Consider the following 18,668-nt stretch of genomic DNA (forward strand, 5'->3'; position numbering starts at 1 on the left):
ATATTACATGGGAAATCATCAAGTACTTCACACAAAACCTCAAGCTTTTCAGCTCGTAAAAATGTTGTGAACCATTGTACATTTCCCATCATGAAAAAAAGATAATATGTTGCTCCATATTGTACATATTGAGGTTACTTAATTATTGTTCTCAATGACTACTTATTAAAAGGCTTTTCATTAAAAGGAAGGATTTAGGGGCAATGTTCCCCTTCTGATTGATAAATAATTCATTGTTTTATTCCGCATACATTCGTAATTCCGAAGTTTCGTTATTCCGAAGGTTCGTTATTCCGAAGCTTCGTATTTCCGAAGGTTCGTAAGTCCGAAAACGAAATAAGGTTCGTCATTCCGAAGGTTCGTTAGTCCGAAAACAAAGTGAGTTTCGTAATTCCGAGGGTTCGTCAATCTGAAAACGTAATGATTAACGAACCTTATTTCGTTTTCGTTCAAACGAACTTCGGAACAATGAACCTTATTATGTTTTCGGATTAACGAACCTTCGGAACAACGAACCTTATTTTGTTTTCGGACTAACGAACCTTCGGAATAACGCCACAAATGTTCGGATTAACGATCCCTTTTACGTTTTCGGATTAACGAACATCGAGGTATAGGCAATTTACGTGTTTTGGAATTATGAACCTTCGGAATTACGAAGTGTAACCGTTTTATTCAGGCCGTCCAGTACAACAGGGTTTGTCTGTTCAACACACAAGTGTCCCTTACTTAGTGTCCCGTAGGACACACAATGTCCCGTACGACACATTATTTTGTTTATGATATATTGACAGAAATATTCAGCCAAAAGCAGTTTCTAACATAATGAATGTCCTTAGTTTGATTATCATTATCTTTAGCCAAATAAAGTGATTGAAGAAGTAAAAGAGACATAAAGTATTAAAAGTTTGCCTTCAATTTAGAAATGTCCCATACGACACATTTTGAGTGTCCCGTACGCAACAATGTTCTCAAAAAATGTAATTTGCTTTATTTATTCACGAATGTTTATTTTGCTTTCTTTCTTAGATGTGTTTGTTCTTGGGTAATTGAATATCAATTTGAGTTCAGTTTCTATGAAAATTATCTGTCCAACTCACAGACTTTAGAGTGCAAACTTGAGGTTTCTAAAAAAGCCACTTTTTCTACGTCCGAACGACACATGAAGTAATGATCGTTTACTCAACCTGTTTTACAATTATTTTAATCATATTTTGCGTAAATGGTTTTTCATGGCAAACTTATTTGTTTTTGTCTTTTTATATATTAAGTTTTACAATTCTTCGTGTAAATTTAGTGGTCTAGACTTAATTGATGTAGTTTGTAGATTTCTATAGGTGTTTTTTCATAGATGTACATTGTTGTTAATTACTGATGTAAGGACCCCATTGGAAATAAGCCACCTCGGCTTTCATGGGCAATCCTGTCAAGGTATACACTACTGTTCATATTTTCATGTACTTGTTCATTGTTACCTGACAAATAAAATCAATCAATCAATCAATCAATCAATCAATTAATCAATCAATCAGTCAATCAGTATTATACAGGATGTGAATTCAAGTCATAATAAGACTTGGTTTTCCTAACACTCTGGTAGTACTTGATGATCACCTTTAGTTATTGGAATATTTTTTGTTTTTCTTGAAAAAAAACTGTCAAATGTTCTCTAAATGTCCCGTACGACACGTATGGAATCGCCAAATGTTAATAAAATTTTATTGATCGTTACGCCTAGTGTTAACAATGTTAATCCGTTTTTCATGAATACAAAAAAAAAATGCTCGGAATGTCTACTTTTTATGTGGGGGCGTTGTCTATCAATATCCTATAATATATAATACTCTAATTCATCATCTCTGTCAAGTCATCATTATTACTATAAAGGCTATAATTAAAACATAAAATAATTATTATCCTTTTTCTAGTGAAAAAAAACTCTAACACAAGTCTTCTCAGATGTGCTCATTATTGAACCTCATATCATAGTGTTTATCCTCTCCTCTATTTTCTCGTTCTCTCCTGTCCGCTTGTCCACCTTCCTACCGCTTATTTGTTTACGACATCAATCACATTTGTCGTGCATTATATTCTTTCCAGGTTATTTCATTTTTTCTCCTTTTATACACATCATTGAATTCAGTTTGCTTGAGTCCACGATGGCATGTGTTCTATGTACGTTCAGCAGCAACCATCCATCTTCTCAGGGCATTCTTTTTACTCCTCTTTTTCTGGAGGGAGGGGGGAGGGTGGGGTGGGTTAAGAGTGGATATATTTTAGGACGTGTTGTTTTGTCCTTTATCAAACTATATATTTTTTTTATAACTTCGTATCTATTTTGTGAATATTTCCCTCTCATTTATTTAGTTTGTTTCTCATTTGATTACCTGTAGTTATGCTTTGTTATTTTGTTATTTGTTGTTATCTATTTTCTAAGGGGCCCACATTGTACAAGCATTGCTTGTTAGTGGGTCCCTCCATTTCCATCTTAATTTAATTTCTTTTAAAATAGTACATGTATACATATTTAAAACCTACAATGTTTTGCCCATATTGCCTAAGTGTTTATTTCACAACATAATGTATCATTATTTTTTTTGCAACGGATACAAATATTTATGTTTATATATGGTAAGATAAGATAAGATAAGATTTATTTTATTTATACACGGTTAAAAAGCCCAAACAGTTCACAGACTGATTTCCATTGGGGCCGTGTCGAACATTGACAAAGTAAACATTTTAAAATCATTGATTAACGAACAATATATTTGGAATAGAATTAAGCATCAATTAAATATTACAAGGCAATCATTGAAACGTGAAGAGGAGGGGAGGAGAAGAAAAAAAGGAAGAAGAAGAAGGGAAAAGTGAGAGGGAGAAGAAAAAGACAATAGAGAAGATAACAGAAGAAGAAAAGAAGAAGAAGAAGAAAAAGAATAATAATGATAGTAAGAAAAAGACGAAGAAATTATATTATACAATTTGTTTTTGTGTGATGGAAGTGAAATAAATGAATTTGAATTTTAATTGAAAGTTTATTTGATTCGAACTAAAAATGGTATTTTTCATTTGAGAGTTTTGACATGCATGTGTTTTTTTTAAATCAAATATGTTAGTATCATCTGCGAACGAAGCGAATTGGTGTAAAAACTTATGCATTCATATACTATAGAACATTAAGGGGCCTTAAATTGAACCATCCGGTACTGCACATTAAAAGTTAGATGATGCGCATTTGAAACTAACATATTGGCGTTTATGAAATTAGTACCTACACCAATTATACGAGATTTAAAATGGGAGGCAGTCTTCCATCCTTTACTACAAAGCATCATTTATTCCATTAATCACCGTGTTATTTATGTAGAGTAGTGTAGAGTCATTGGCGGCGGAAGCCAAAAATTTTAGGAGGGGACAACCAAAAATTTATTGACAACCCCCCCCAAAAAAAAAGGTTCTCAACCCAAAAATTTTAGGGGGGACGTAGGAAAATTAATTGACAAGCAAAAAAAAAGGTCATCAACAACAAATATAGGGGGGACCGTCCCCCCCCGCTTCCGCCGCCTATGTGTAGAGTAATATATATATATATGTATATAGACCAATTTCACGGCCTGTTTATGTATTTGGCCCTCTATCGGCGACGCCATTGCTGCGGTGTGCAAGTGCGCTGACCGCAATTGGCTCTGTGTACAAATTCAATGAAAGATTACAGATAAGCTCTGATATTGTGTCATTAACTTCATCATAAAACAATAAAATAAAGCATGAACACCTGGGTAGACGATGTAAGACAATGGCCATATCTGACCGATGAAGGTATGATGAATTTTTGCACTTTGGCTACTTTTTCCCCTTAGTTTTGTCAGTAAAAGTGAGTTGATGATGACCAAGAATCGCTGTTGGTTTTCATCAGGGAGCTCACATCTTGTTGCTAGTAAATTGTGTTAGAGTAGCGGGAGAGTGAACGAGAGAGAGAGAGTGAGAGAGGGGAGAGGGAGGGGGGGAGAGTATGTGTGAGAGGAGGGGGGATAGTGAGAGGGGAGAGAGGAATAGTGAGAAAGGGGGGGGGGGGTAGTGAGAGAGAGAGAGGGGGTGGGCTAGTGAGAGAGTGTGTGAGAGAGGGAGAGAGAGGGATAGTGTGTGTGTGAGAGAGAGAGGGACTGATATTTCCATCTAAGTCCTTTCTGTTGATGTTTTTTATCCACTGGCGACGCATTCCTTCATCACGGCCTGGAAACCTATGCAGGGAGTACGGCTTCACACACAAACAGGCTTCATGAGTCCAAGGCGAGTGAATTTCACATTCACTTTGCTTCCAATCCTGAAGCTGTCTCCAATTGTTGTGGCAATTGAACCCAGCACAGCTGCGACCGGCACTTCTCCGATTAATGCTCATTGTGAATCTTACAAGAAATCTGCTCAATTGTTCCAAAATAAAAAAAAATCGAACGAATGTACCAAATACCCTATTGACTTGTGTACTATAAAAGTTGATTCGCACACCGCAGCATGGCGACCAGTCTGCTGCCCTCTCACGTTGTGAAATTGGTCTATACAAGACTGATTGTGCTTCAGTTGCCATTGCGATCCAACTGACTTCAGACAGACATCTGTTTGTTTTTGTACCCTAATTGTATATATTCATAAATATAATCAATTGAAATATACCATCACACATTGACAATTGTAAACTAGTGAACTCTAACATGTCTAACAATATTGAAATGGAATGACTGAGGCAAATGGCACTAGAAAAAAGGGAAGTATTTTTAAACGCTATGTTTTGTTTAGAAATGCATATTTCGGTGGATAACATTTCAGCGACAATACACGGAAGTGAAAATGGCTGCCTCAAAATCTATGTTCTACTGGGGTTATGTGATCGTTCTAAGCAAGTTTGTGATATTATTTATTGATACTGGGATTGCGAAATCTTTCGGAGTTCTTATTCCTACCATGGTCGAACGGCTAGACTCGGATTATGCCACTGTCGGGTTGATGTGTAGCATGCCATCATCATTTTCTCATCTGCTATGTAAGATATTACAAGTCTCATCGACGAAACCAACTCCTGATCAACCAAGTTGTTAGATTATTATCAATTACGTACTATCGGTCCTCTTGGAGTTGGTTTGTGACTGTAAGATGTATTTCTGAGAAATCTTGGAACAAGAAGGTATTAATTTCGGGGGGGGGGGGGGGGCTAGGGGTGACCAAAAGATTTTCAGGTAACAAGCCAACGCTGGCAAAACGTCGGATACTCGAAAGTCGTTGCACGTTTGAAAAAAAATTGACGGATGAACGTTGAATCTGCGTTGGAAATCGCGGTTTGATGGAAAGTTGCTGAAAACTCAACAGTTACACGACGTTGACAAGGTTGGACAGTAGCACGTTGGATAGATGTCGGACAGTCGACAATGACACAACCTTGGATACTAGTTTGTTTGGGATGACACAAGTTTTGAAATGCTAGAAACTGTTCCGTTAGGAAGTTGCTGAACCGAGTTGACGAAGACACAACGATCTCGCAGTTCTCCAGGACTGGAGGAAATCAACAGAGGAAGAAGAAGAAGGGCATAGGTTAAAAATGTTTAATGGCGAGTTTTTGCACAACCCAGGCGTAGATGTCCATGCATGGTGGGCAGAGAGAGGGGGGGGGGTGGTCCGGCCGATGTTTTCCTTTCTTACCCGACCGTACCATCAGCTCAATCCCTGGCCCCCAGCAAAAAGGACAATGGGAAGGAAAAGATGAATTAAATATAATACGACCCATCGGCCTTGTCACCTATTGTAGGCCTACTCAAATCTGGCCATGTTCACAATCTACAGTGCAACACTCTGAAGAGTGAAGTCTTGGAAAAAAATTTCATTTCATTTCATTTGTTGGTTTTTGCAACTCTTTCAAAACACATTAACAAAGGAAATACAATAATAACATACGTATAATTGACAATCAGAACATTGAACAAAATTGCATTCTCTATTTATACATATCGCAATAATTATATACCATTTAGCAAAACGCACTTTTCCCTCTGCGTCCTTTGCGATAGTCGAAGTGATTTCCAACTGCTTTCACACCTGCACAAAATAGAGCGATGTGTTATGCTAACACACAACTCTCGCATTATTTTTTTATTTTTTTATTTTTTTTTTGGGGGGGGGGGTCGGCATGAGCAGGACTCAAAATGCCCTTCATGATAAAGAGTAAGCTAGAAGTATTTTGTCGAAAATTGGTAAATCAAAAGAGTAGTTTCTTCCTGGACTTTTTCGCCATCTCCGAAACATAGCCCGGGAGTGGCAGCAGCCGGCGCTTACATTGACAAGTGGATACCATGCATGCGATTGTTCTGAGCAAATTAATAACAGGATTCGCGAAGTGTTTCGGAGTTCTTATTCCTACCATGGTCGAACGTCTAGCCTCGGATTATTCTACTGTTGATTGGATAGTAAATTGCAAATTTGTCAATTATCCCAAATAGCATATGGACTAAATGACAATTGGATCAAATGGTTATTAGACAAAATGTTGAGTGGATGGAATGCCAAATATACCATTGGATAATGGACGAACTGATGGTAGACCAAATGATAGTGGACGAGTTGGTAACTGTACGAATAGGCATTAGACAAATTGAAATTAAACCGGTTGGATACTAGTATGCCACCAGCGCTTACACATCTGTTATGCAAAAAATTACAAGTTACACTGGCAAGACCGACATTCCGTCCGTTGGCTTGGAGTTGGTTTCGTTCGTGTTACCCTAGCGTAATGTCTATTTCATTTTTGTGCTGGTTATATTCATTTTTTTGATTATCGAGCAAGAGAGGGAGAGAGAGAAGAAATGGTGGATAGGGAAATGAAGAGAAGGGGTTGAATATATTCAAAAGTAGATGAGGAAACGTGTGTTTCTGTGAAATTTTCTTTCTTTGTTTAAAATTTCAGGTCCATTTGTAAAGTACTTCCTGACGGAAAACAACCACCGCGTTGTTGCTATGTCAGGAGCGGTGCTGTGTGGATCATGTCTTATTACATGCGGTTTCTTGGGCAACTTGATTTCTCTTGGAGTCTGTCTAGGCTTAGCGGGTAAGCTAATTTAACAATAATCAATAAAACGATAAAATTCCCTGCACGTGTGTGTGTATGGGGAGATGAAGGGGTGCACGCTCGTGTGTGGGTGTGAAAAATAAGAAAACAGGAATGGCAAAGGTCATATTTTGTGCAAATGATGATAATGATTACATAAACAAGGCCTATTACGATTAAATCATATATTTTATACACAATTACATTAATTTAATTCTTAGTATAAAAATGTTTATACTAATGTTCCTCGAGTATCATCATTCTTTTTTTTCTTTTACAGGCATTGGCCTATCAATGACCATCACACCTATACATCTTTCCGTGAAAGCTCACTTCCAAGAGAAATTCGTGTTAGCGAATACTGTGTCCTTATATGGCTATACCGCCGGGTCAGTTTTCCTCCCAATTTTGATTGAAAGATCACTTCAAGCTTATGGCTATTCCTCGGCGTTTCTCATTCTCGGTGGTGTTGCCCTGAACGCCATGGCGTGCGCTGCAACGATTCGAAAGGAACAAAGATATTCCAAGTTTGACGAAGGGCCTAAAGAGAGCGATAGCCGAAAGTGTTTCCCAGAAACAGAATCCCACAATAGAAAGACGATGTTTTGTCGTAATAGTCATACTGATGATGAAGAAGAAAGTGAAGATGTGACTTTGCAAAGGCGTTTGATTCAGGTCGAGAAATTTAGAACTGACAAGCAGGGGATGTCACCGGACCCACAATCCATCACGAAAGGGTCATTCTTTCAATCCTGCCAACGATCTTGCGGATTGTTAAACGAACCACTCTTTCTTTTCTCTACCCCGATTCTTTTCATAAGTTCTTACAATCTTTATTCTTGGATGCTGTTTCTGGTCCCCCATACTGAACAACTCGGTATCCAATCTTCTAATGCTGTATTCCTTTCCACAATTGGTGGCATCGGCGGCATCATCGGGCGAACCGTTTTCATTATCCTCCTCTATAAAGGAGTCAATGCTTTTGCCGTGTTCATCCCGGTATCTTGTATCTGCGCCGGATCATTTCTGCTGGACTTCATCAGTTCTGGTTACCAGTGTCGTGCCGCCTTAGCATTTATTCAAGGGTTCTGCTTCTTCATCGAAGACGCTCTTTGTGCCAGTCTGAGCAATGATGCTGTCTTCGACGATAATAATTGTGACACTGCCATCGCTCTTTCGATGTTCTGGTATGGATTGGGAGGAACGATTTCAGGAACATTCTCAGGTAGGCTACATCAAATACCCCTCACGAGAAAAAGTTCTTTATAACACTATCATTAAAATTTGACCGTTTTTATTTGGCAAGCCTTAACTGGCTAGGCTGCAAGCTTCGTCATACCTCCGTCGAAGCTGGCGATGTATGGGATCGGACGCTGAGACGAGTGAGAAGGGTGCGTATTGTATTGTCCTAAATCTCTATTTATTGTGTGTGTGTGTGTGTGTGTGTGGGGGGTCCCTTTCTGAATGTGGATAGCCTCCCTAATCCATCTAGTAGACTTGTCGTCCCGATGAGAGGAAGTATGAAACTATCCTTCCAATTGATGGAGTGGTTAGTTAAGGCAACATGATTACTGACAGCAGAAGATGCAATTTTTAAAACCTGTTCTTGTACTTGATATTCAATTTTTTCTGGTTCTTAATTCCTGCCTGGTTCACCAATGTAGCAGCTATTGCAGTCCTTGCTCGGATTTTTTATATATATATTTTCCGCTTATTATCAATTAGTCGGGTAGATATGATAAAAAATGATTGCATGACCGTCAAGTTGGGTATGACTGCGATTATTTTTGCTGGTAGTTGTAGTAGTATAGGGTGTCTACTGCAAGAATCCGATGGGTGCCACCTTGGCACCCTTGAGAATTTTTTTATTGACGTCATAGGGCGCGCCCACTTTTTCATATACCTCTTAAATATAAATTTCAAATTTTAAGGAAAAAACATGTCATGTTTGGTATCAAATTAAAGCTAATGATATATCAAATGTAAATTTATGAATAAATTTACATTTAAATCACGCATAGGTTAGTTAAAGGACATTTAAGGTCATTAAAGTTCAAATTGTCTTCCAAATGTAAGTGATATATAAAGTGTGGAACATCAAAATGAAAGTGTACAAAGTATGCAGTGGAGGGGATAACAAAAGTAAAATTACTTATCTAGGCTATCTCCTTCCAAAACAACAAGTACACATAAAACATATAAAATTGTACATTTCAATGTAATACAACAAAATTTTCACCAAGTAAATAATTTACAGTTAAACATAATCATGTATACACTCACACAAACACACACGCACACACTTATACTTTATACACATGCAGGAAAATCCTATCTTTAGTTGCGATGTAACAAAAATATATCCCCTTTTGAATGAGTTCAATGTTGGTTTTTCTTTTATAATTACTTTAATATTGTTTCAGATTTCTGGACCTTTAAAGAAAATAGAAAATTTTGAGCTGTCTGTTCTTATTTGGGGAAAATGATATTTGCTGGATGATCTTGTATTATGATTGTGAAGATCAGAATTGAATTGAAAATATTTTGAAATTTGAATGAGAATTTTATTTATGCAACAAAGATACTTAAAAAATCCCAATATTATAGTGATTTAAATCATAAATATTCAAAATCTGTAATTTAGAAAAAAGTGGCTAAGAGTGGCCAAGATAAGAGGACTTTGTAATGATACGAACTACCTTTTTTCTGCAATAAGAAGAGTCTGTTTATATATGAGCTATTTGAATTACACCAGGCTATATTGCAATAGTTTAAGTAAGGTAAAATAATTGCACTTCATATAGTCATCAATATGAAATTTGGCAAGAATCGTAATCTGTTGATAATACCAACTCCTTTGGAAACTTTGTTACAGATGATACCAATGTGTTCATGCCATGTTAATTTGTTGTCTATTGTCACCTCTAAAAAAATTAATGAAGATACTAATGAAATTTCTTTATTCCCCATATTTACATCAAATTGTGTATCTAAATGCTTATTAGTAAATATCATGTAATTTGTTTTTTTAGTATTAAGTACTAGTTTATTTACAGATAACCATTTATCTAAAAGTACCAATTCACGATTGAACTTATCGTTTAGTAGCTGTTGGTTTGTATGTGACATGAAAAAAACTGGTATCATCTGCAACTGAATAAAATCAAGATGACATGATACATTGTATCTATCATTCATATAAATAAGAAATAACAACGGACCTAAAATTGAACACTGGGGCACTCCACATCTGCTGCATTATGTTTCGGAAGTAATATTGTTAACATGTACAAACTGATTGGTGTCAAATACCTTTGACACCAATCTAATGACACACCACTTATACCATAATTACTAAGTTTGTGTAACGATATAAAATGATCGAGAGTATCAAAGGCTATTGATAAATCAAGAAATAAACCCAACGTAATTTCCTTCTTGTTAAAACAATTTCTAACTTTATGGATTAACTCTAGAAGTGCAGAAGACGTGGAATGCCCCGGCCTAAAACCATACTGATGTTCTGAAATGATATTACATTTTTCAAGAAAGTCATATAACCTGGAGTAAAAACACTCAAGAATTTTAGAAAAAAGGAAGAACAGATATGGGTCTATAATTACTTACATCATTATCAGCACCACCTTTGAAAACAGGAATTACTTTAGATATTTTCATTTTATCAGGAAATACACCTATAGCTATAGACATGTTGAAGATTTTACAAAGAGGAACACATGCTTGTATGACATGAATGACACGTTTAACAACAGATATGTGTACATTATCAAAACCAGGTTTTAATTAATTTAACAATCATGATAACATTCTAAAAATTGATGTATGAAACAACTATAACTATGATTTGGATCTTCATTAATAATCCATTTAATATTCTTGAGTTCAGCTATAAAACTTCCTATATTTACTTCACTAAGGTCATGTTTTTTCAAAGGAATATGATTGACTTTATTCTTTTTTTTGCAAATACTAAATAATGGTAAATGATCGCTGATATCTGCAACCAAAACACCTAGCATAATATGTTCAAGTTTATTAGTAAAAATATTGTCTAAAAGGGAACTTGTATTATACTTGTGGAGCGTTGTGGCCCAGTGGATAAGTCTTCTGACTTTGAAACAGAGGGTCGTGGGTTCGAATCCCAGCCATGGCGTAATTTCCTTCAGCAAGATAGTTATCCACATTGTGCTGCACTCGACCCAGGTGAGGTGAATGGGTACCCGGCAGGATTAATTCGTTGAATGCATGAGCGCTGAGAGGCAGCTCGAGCTAAAGCCGGGGTAATGATAATAATAACAACGCGCCTCGGAATAGAATATTTCTAGATAGATGGCGTTATATAAATGCCTATTATTATTAGTAGTAGTATTATTATAATTATGAGTGGTGCGTGTTGGAAAATATATTAACGGATACATAGAATTGATCATGAGAATATCTAGAAATTCGTCAACTGTTGCACTATAAAGGGAATTCAATAGATCAATATCGAAATCCTCACCTAAGAAGAGATCTTTATTTTCTTTATTAACTGATTCTAGAATAACATTAAGAATTCCAAGAAAAGTAGAAATAGGTTGACCTGGAGGTCTATATATTGAACAAAATACTTTTTTTTGCTATAAGTATTAAATTCAATAAAAATGGATTCTATACAATCATTATTCACAACAAGATCTAGTAATGGATTTGTTGGAATATAAAGTAGGCCTAATGAGTTACGATGAACTTGAATTGCCAGCGAGCGAAGCGAGCTAATAACTTTCTAATAGTTGGCAGAAAGAGTGATTACCATAGTATTCTTTCTAGGGGTCCGTAATTATTGCAGAAATGCAGCGAGTGAGTGTAGTGAGGGAGCCCCCAAAAATGCTTCAGTCGTTTAAAATGATTTGAATAATATAACAGCGGGTGGCATGGGTAAATTATCGATAACGTATACTTAAGATGATAAGGGAAAAAAAGAATTGTAAAGATCAATTAAGGATTTAACAGTCCAGATTTTTTTCGATGGCAACAAATTTTCTCAAAGATTGAACGTGAGATGAGAGAATGACGAAATGAAATTATGATTATCAGGATTAAGGGTGCTGTATAAAAGGGCTATCTGCCATCACACGTCACAATCACGACAACATAACCTCACATTTTGAGCAAAATTCATATTTGAAATATTTCTTAGATTATTATGGAAATAATATGATTTCAAATCTATTAACGGATGAAAATGCAAAGTGTATGGGATGTTTTGATTGGTTTATGATCAAAATTATAACTATATCTAAAAGTCATTGTTATCATATACGGTTCATAAATGGACGTATTATAATCGTACTGTAATAAAGAAGCGGATATAAACTTTGCTATAAGTTAAAGGTAAGGATTTGTCATGGCTCAAATCTTGTAAGAATATTTAGAAATTTTATTTGTATATACAGAATGCGAAATTGGGTCGATTTAAGTAGTTTGACTGCATTTATAGTTGTATTAATAATTTTGATTAAAGAACGTATCATTTCTATCATGACATGCGTGGGATAATGATGCATGCCATACCCCTGTCCAAAAGAGGAAGGGGGATATATCCCCACCCCCCGGGATTTACGCCGGTGTCTTTGAAATCCTCCACGAGATCTTTGAAGGTGAAGACATGTAGATCCTAAGAAGGTTGGCCTTGTTACTGTTGATATTGCGAACTGCATGTTCTGTCGCTACTCTGAAGTCTTCAACCTGTGGTTCCTTCACACTAAGAAATAAAGGTTCAAAATTGAACCCCGAAAGGTTGATGCAAAATCAGCATCCTATGGGTTCAAAAATTGAACCCTGCGGTTGGGGTTCATTTTTGCACCCTGCGGGTTCGAAACTGCACCCCTATGGGTTCAATTTAAATTTAGGGGTCCAGTTTTGAACCCGCAGGGTGCAAAAATGAACCCCAACCGCAGGGTTCAATTTTTGAACCCCAAATCAGGGATTCAATTTTTGAACCCATAGGGTGCTGATTTTGCATCAACCTTTCGGAGTTCAATTTTTAACCTTTATTTCTGAGTGTGTTGTGTGTGACAGCGAAACCAACTCCCCTTTCAGACCCTTCTCCCCGTCGGAGGACGTCGTGCTGCATTTAAGAACAGCGGCAGCTGCGGCGAAGGTATGACGAAGCTTAAAGCCTATCAAGCGAAAGACCCCCACCAGGTAAATTTTCGTGATTGTATCGAAAAGAACGTTTTCTCTGATCTACACACCAATCATAATCTTTTCACTGATCAAGGGTCCTTTAGTTTAAAATGAATGTGACGTGAACTTAATAAGAACGAACGTTTCCATTAATATTTCACTTCTTACACATATAGAAATTCATTAGAAAAGAAGTAAATTTTGAGGGGAGAGTATATTATATGATTTATTGTTTACCGACTTTAATGCCATAAAGAATCTTAAATGGTGCTATGGGGCCGGGGGCATCTAATCTATCAAGCTTTATTTACTTTCATGAAAGCACCTTTTAGATTGTTTCACAACATACATTCTTCAATATTTGTATGTTTAAAATTTCTTATTAGTATATCATCCAGTCTATAGGCAGGCAGCATATGTCATGATTTACCGGCTACTTCGACAAATTGGCTAAGTCTGATTTTTCACTTTTATGTGATTGGTGACATCACAAGGAACAACTTCCAACTTGGTGACAAATTTCTAATGGTCATCTTGACCATGTTAGGGGTCAAAATGATGTCAATAGGGGTCAATTTTTTAAATTGCCCCGATTCTGTCAAATGACATATCAAATTGTTTGTCTTGTTATACTGAACAAAAAAGTGTACGCAATTATATACTCTTGACCTCCCGTTAAAAAGTTATGACCGGAAATGTCGAAGGTCAACGAACTTTTGTTCAATGGCAAATTACACTGAAGGTGTTAAGAAAGCTCATTTTTCCGTGTTTTTATGCATGTGTGTACTTTTTTATTCTCGATTTTGATAAGTCCATCGCACCTCAGAAGTCCTTATCCAGAAGATATAAAGGGTCAAGACAAGGTCAGGGAAAGGTCAAAAGGTCAACAAACTTTCATTGGAGGCCAAAATACACGTCTAATATAGCGGTTAGAAGTTTAGAAGTCTTATTTTTCGTGGGTTTTCTATTTTGAGTCTATATCTAAGAAGATATTTTATATACAAAGGGGTCAAATATGCTTATTTAGGAACAATATAGATAAACAGAGATATAGACGTCGAATACATTCAGTGTGGTATGGTATTGCAGGAATACTTTGAAAAGACTTGACAAACCCTTATGCCCTTAAAATCTTATGATCTTCAAGATGTGATGAGTGCAACCAGTGTGTTTTTTATTTAGGAATTCAATTCAAGTTCAGTTCACTTTCCATTTTCTAATCTTTGATATGTAAAGAAGTATTTCCTTCATTTGCTTTGTACAGAATATCTTAACAGAAATTATTGTAATGTATTGGGGTATAAGTATAATACTATGTTAACAGAAAAAACACATCGATTGATCAGTGCTCCCAGCTCCCTAAGAAAGATGCCCAACATTTCATTTGGATTATCTTGCAAATAAGATAATGAGGTTAGGATTGAGGATGATAAGTTTGGCTCCAATTGCTCCTCAATTAATTCTAATGTCTGACGGTTATATTGTTTCTGACAAAGAAGCAACATCGTGTATGCATGCTCATTGTAGTCATGGATGTCCATTATGCTGATGTAATATATTCTGACCATTACTCGATCTCTGGAGTCAAGAAGGACTATATTCACATTTATGGTTTATGTGCTGTTCTAAGCTTATCATTGGGCCCTTTTGCATTTTGTAAAGTGAAAATTTATAAGGATTTCGTGCATACTTTTGGTCAATTGTATTTATTTTTTTAGTAAAAATGCAAGTCTTCACAATTTCTGGGGGCAGCTGCCCCCCCCCTTCCCGCTGCGGTATGGCTGTGGTTTATTTCAATTATATAATTATTCTTTCTAGTAACATGCAGGTAATTCAGCAAGTAGTTAAAAAACAAGAACGACAAAAGAACAAAAACAAAATCTGCATCTGGTATTAAGTTTAGTTTCACGTTGTATGCTCTGGAAACACACACTTGATAAAATAGTACAAGCCGCGTTAATGTCAGCACATAATCAGGAATGTGTAGTCGTTGGCTCCAGAGATCGAGTAATGGTCAGAACATATCACATCAGCATGATGGATACCCATGACTACAATGATCATGCATACACGATGTTGCCTCTTTGTCAGAAATAATATAACATTCACACATTAGAATTAATAGCAATTTGAGTCCAACTTATATCATATCATCCTCATTCCTTACCTCATTATCTTATTCGTAAGTTAATCCAAATAAGATGTTAGGCATCTTTCTTAGGAGCTGGGAGCACTGATCAATCGATGTGTCTGTTAACATAGTGCACATAATTATATTCCCCAATACACTACAATACACTCTCTATTGATTAAAATATTATGTACAAAGCAAACTAAGTATTAAATGTATCTTTACATATCAAAGACGAGTAAATTGAAAATGAACTGAACTTGAATTGAATTCCTAAATCCAGAAACTCGGAAAGAGCTGGTTGCACTTATTACATCATGAAGATTATTTTAAGGGCATAAGGTTTTTTCAAGTCGTTTCAAAGTACCACACTGAATGTATTCGACGTCTATTTCTGTTTATCTATTTTAAATAAGCATATTTGACCCCTTTGTATATAAAATATCTTCTTAGATATAGACTCAAAATAAAAAAACCCACGAAAAATAAGACTTCTAAACTTCTAACCGCTATATAAGACGTGCATTTTGGCCTCCAATGAAAGTTTGTTGACCTTTTGACCTTTCCCTGACCTTGTCTTGACCCTTTATATCTTCTGGATAAGGACTTCTGACGATGGACTTATCAAAATCGAGAATAAAAAAGTACACACATGCATAAAAACACGGAAAAAATGAGCTTTCTTAACACCTTCAGTGTAATTTGCCATTGAACGAAAGTTCATTGACCTTTGACATTTCCGGTCATAACTTTTTAACGGGAGGTCAAGAGTATATGATTGTGTACACTTTTTTGTTCAGTATAACAAGACAAACAATTTGATATGTCATTTGACAGAATCGGGGCAATTTAAAAAATTGACCCCTATTGACATCATTTTGACCCCTAACATGGTCAAGATGACCATTAGAAATTTGTCACCAAGTTGGAAGTTGTTCCTTGTGATGTCACCAATCACATAAAAGTGAAAAATCAGACTTAGCCAATTTGTCGAGGTAAATGACATATGCTGCCTGACTACTATATAACATGATAAAGAAATAATCACCGTTGGTGAAGGTGATTTGCAAACTATATCACTTACGAGGCAAGCTATCTTCACAAAGAGTGGAGCGTTGTGGCCAAGTGGATTAGTCTCCGGACTTTGAAACAGAGGGTCGTGGGTTCGATTCCCAGCCATGGCGTAATTTCCTTCAGCAAGAAACTGATCCACAATGTGCTGCACTCAACCCAGGTGAGATAAATGGGTACCGGTAGGAAGTAATTCCTTAAGAAGCTGTGTGCGCTCTGAACGCCTCGCTTAGCCGGGTAATATAGGAGCGCCTTGAGCACCTAACAAGGTGGATATGTGCGCAATATAAATATCCTATATTAGTATTATTATTAAAGCGAAGCTGAGGAAAGATAGCTCGTACATCGGCTTGCCGACTGAGGATATTGAGGTCGACCTTACTGGATCAAGTGTGTGTCAGTGTGTATGTGTGTGTGTGTGTGTGTGCCTGTGTGGGCGTATGTAAGGTATAATTTAGAGAAAGGATCACTAGTCGTTCGTAAAAACCTTCGTACACTCTACGCTCAAAAAAAAAATTTGAGTACAAATTAACTCAATATTGGGTAGAAAGGGAAAAAGCATAATTATGTTTGCTGTGTAACACCCCCCCCCATTTTGGGTAAAATGCAAGTTTAAAGGGTAAATTTCATTGCAGCATTGCGTAAATTTTACAAAGTAGTTGGTATCATTGTTGGCTCAGTCGGTAACGCGTCTGCCCGTCGAACCAAAGATCGTGGGTTCGAGTCCACCCCGGGCGGATGACTGAAGCCAGTGCGTTGTGTGTAAACGTCTCTCCCATGTTTCATAGATGCAGGCTATGTTACAATGGAAAACACTCCGTCCCTCGGATAGGACGTTAAATGGAGGCCCCGTGTAGAGGAGAGTCACCACCTTTGCACGTTAAGAACCCACTGCACTATTCGTATAAGAGTAGGGTGAAACCCCGGTGAAGTGGTCCACCTGCATTCCCCCCAATCAGTTATATCGGGAGGAGAGACCTGCGGGTCATAGTGATTCAGTTCACTTTTCGCCTCCCAGGCACAGGTGACGCCAAACAAACTTATAATAATAATCATTTTACCCAGCAAGCATAATGTTCCCAATATACCCGAAAGTGTAGCTTACGAACAGCCATTATATTTTATGAGACACCCTCTAGTAATGGTTTCTAAACACATCCCATCAGAGGCCTACCCAAATATGCTAACTTTAGATATTATTATCATCATTTTTTAGGATATTTGTTCGATCTCACTCAGTCCTTCACGAAAGTCTTCATCATCATCGGGATTTCACACTCCATCATGGCTGGTTATCTCGCAGTTGTAACGTTTTTCATCCACAGACGGCGATAGGATGGCTTCTCTTACGCAGTCATTTCGTAAGATATCATATATATCCATATATGGATCCTAAGTAAGTGATTGGCAGAAAACTATTACGTGATCAATCGTTTATTAAGGACGTTCAACGGGGCCGTTTGATCCATTCAATCGTACTTAATGGAAATCCATCGGTGTGATATAATTTTTGTCTACAAGAAATTTTCAATATGCCCTTTGTAAACAAAGGAGATCACTCCAAATTGTCAAGAAATCAATAAATTTATGGATATACATTCATATCTATAGTTACGAATGAGAGAGATACATGAATGGCGGTATATGATAATAAGAAATGACGATTATCTCTTATTTGTATTTATTAATGTTTAGATCTAGTATTGAAAACTTGATTGTGAATTGTATTTGTACACTGTTAACTTATTACAGACTGCTTAATTGCTTATCGTCACCGGTAGATAAGACTTTATAGTTCCAGATTGTTTCAGGACTGTATACACTTAATTCTCGATGAGTTGGTAATTAATGGTTTACATGACATATTATAATAATTAGTATGTTAAGCTACATAATAATAAAAGATGCATTTGTAAAGCCTCTGATGAAATGATATCCTACTATTTGACTTAATCATATTGTTTTAGTATTTGTTGATATATTTTGTGGAAGGTATGTGACAAGATATTATTACGTAATGCCAATTGATATTTCTTCATATGATTGTATGATATGGAATATTGATATATTCTGTTTATGCGCTATTCAATATTAATATGATGTTTATTTTGTATGGATAAAGTAAATTGTGTTCGTTATTGATAATTTATATATTACCAAATGTGTTATTATATAATTGCTCTC

The 18,668-nt window shown here is 36.4% G+C and overlaps 1 protein-coding gene across 1 annotated transcript; it reads left to right on the forward strand.

Moving 5' to 3' along the window:
- The first annotated feature begins 4,848 nt into the window (after nt 1-4,848).
- Nucleotides 4,849-17,938, forward strand: LOC121426569 (monocarboxylate transporter 7-like). The gene is made up of 4 exons (XM_041622919.1): nt 4,849-5,041; nt 6,953-7,093; nt 7,374-8,318; nt 17,701-17,938. Exons 1-4 carry the CDS (start codon nt 4,849-4,851, stop codon nt 17,817-17,819), a joined length of 1,398 nt encoding a protein of 465 aa, XP_041478853.1. The 3' UTR covers nt 17,820-17,938.
- The last annotated feature ends 730 nt before the right edge of the window (nt 17,939-18,668 follow it).

Source organism: Lytechinus variegatus, chromosome 13 (assembly GCF_018143015.1).
Source record: "Lytechinus variegatus isolate NC3 chromosome 13, Lvar_3.0, whole genome shotgun sequence".
NCBI lineage: Eukaryota > Metazoa > Echinodermata > Echinoidea > Temnopleuroida > Toxopneustidae > Lytechinus > Lytechinus variegatus.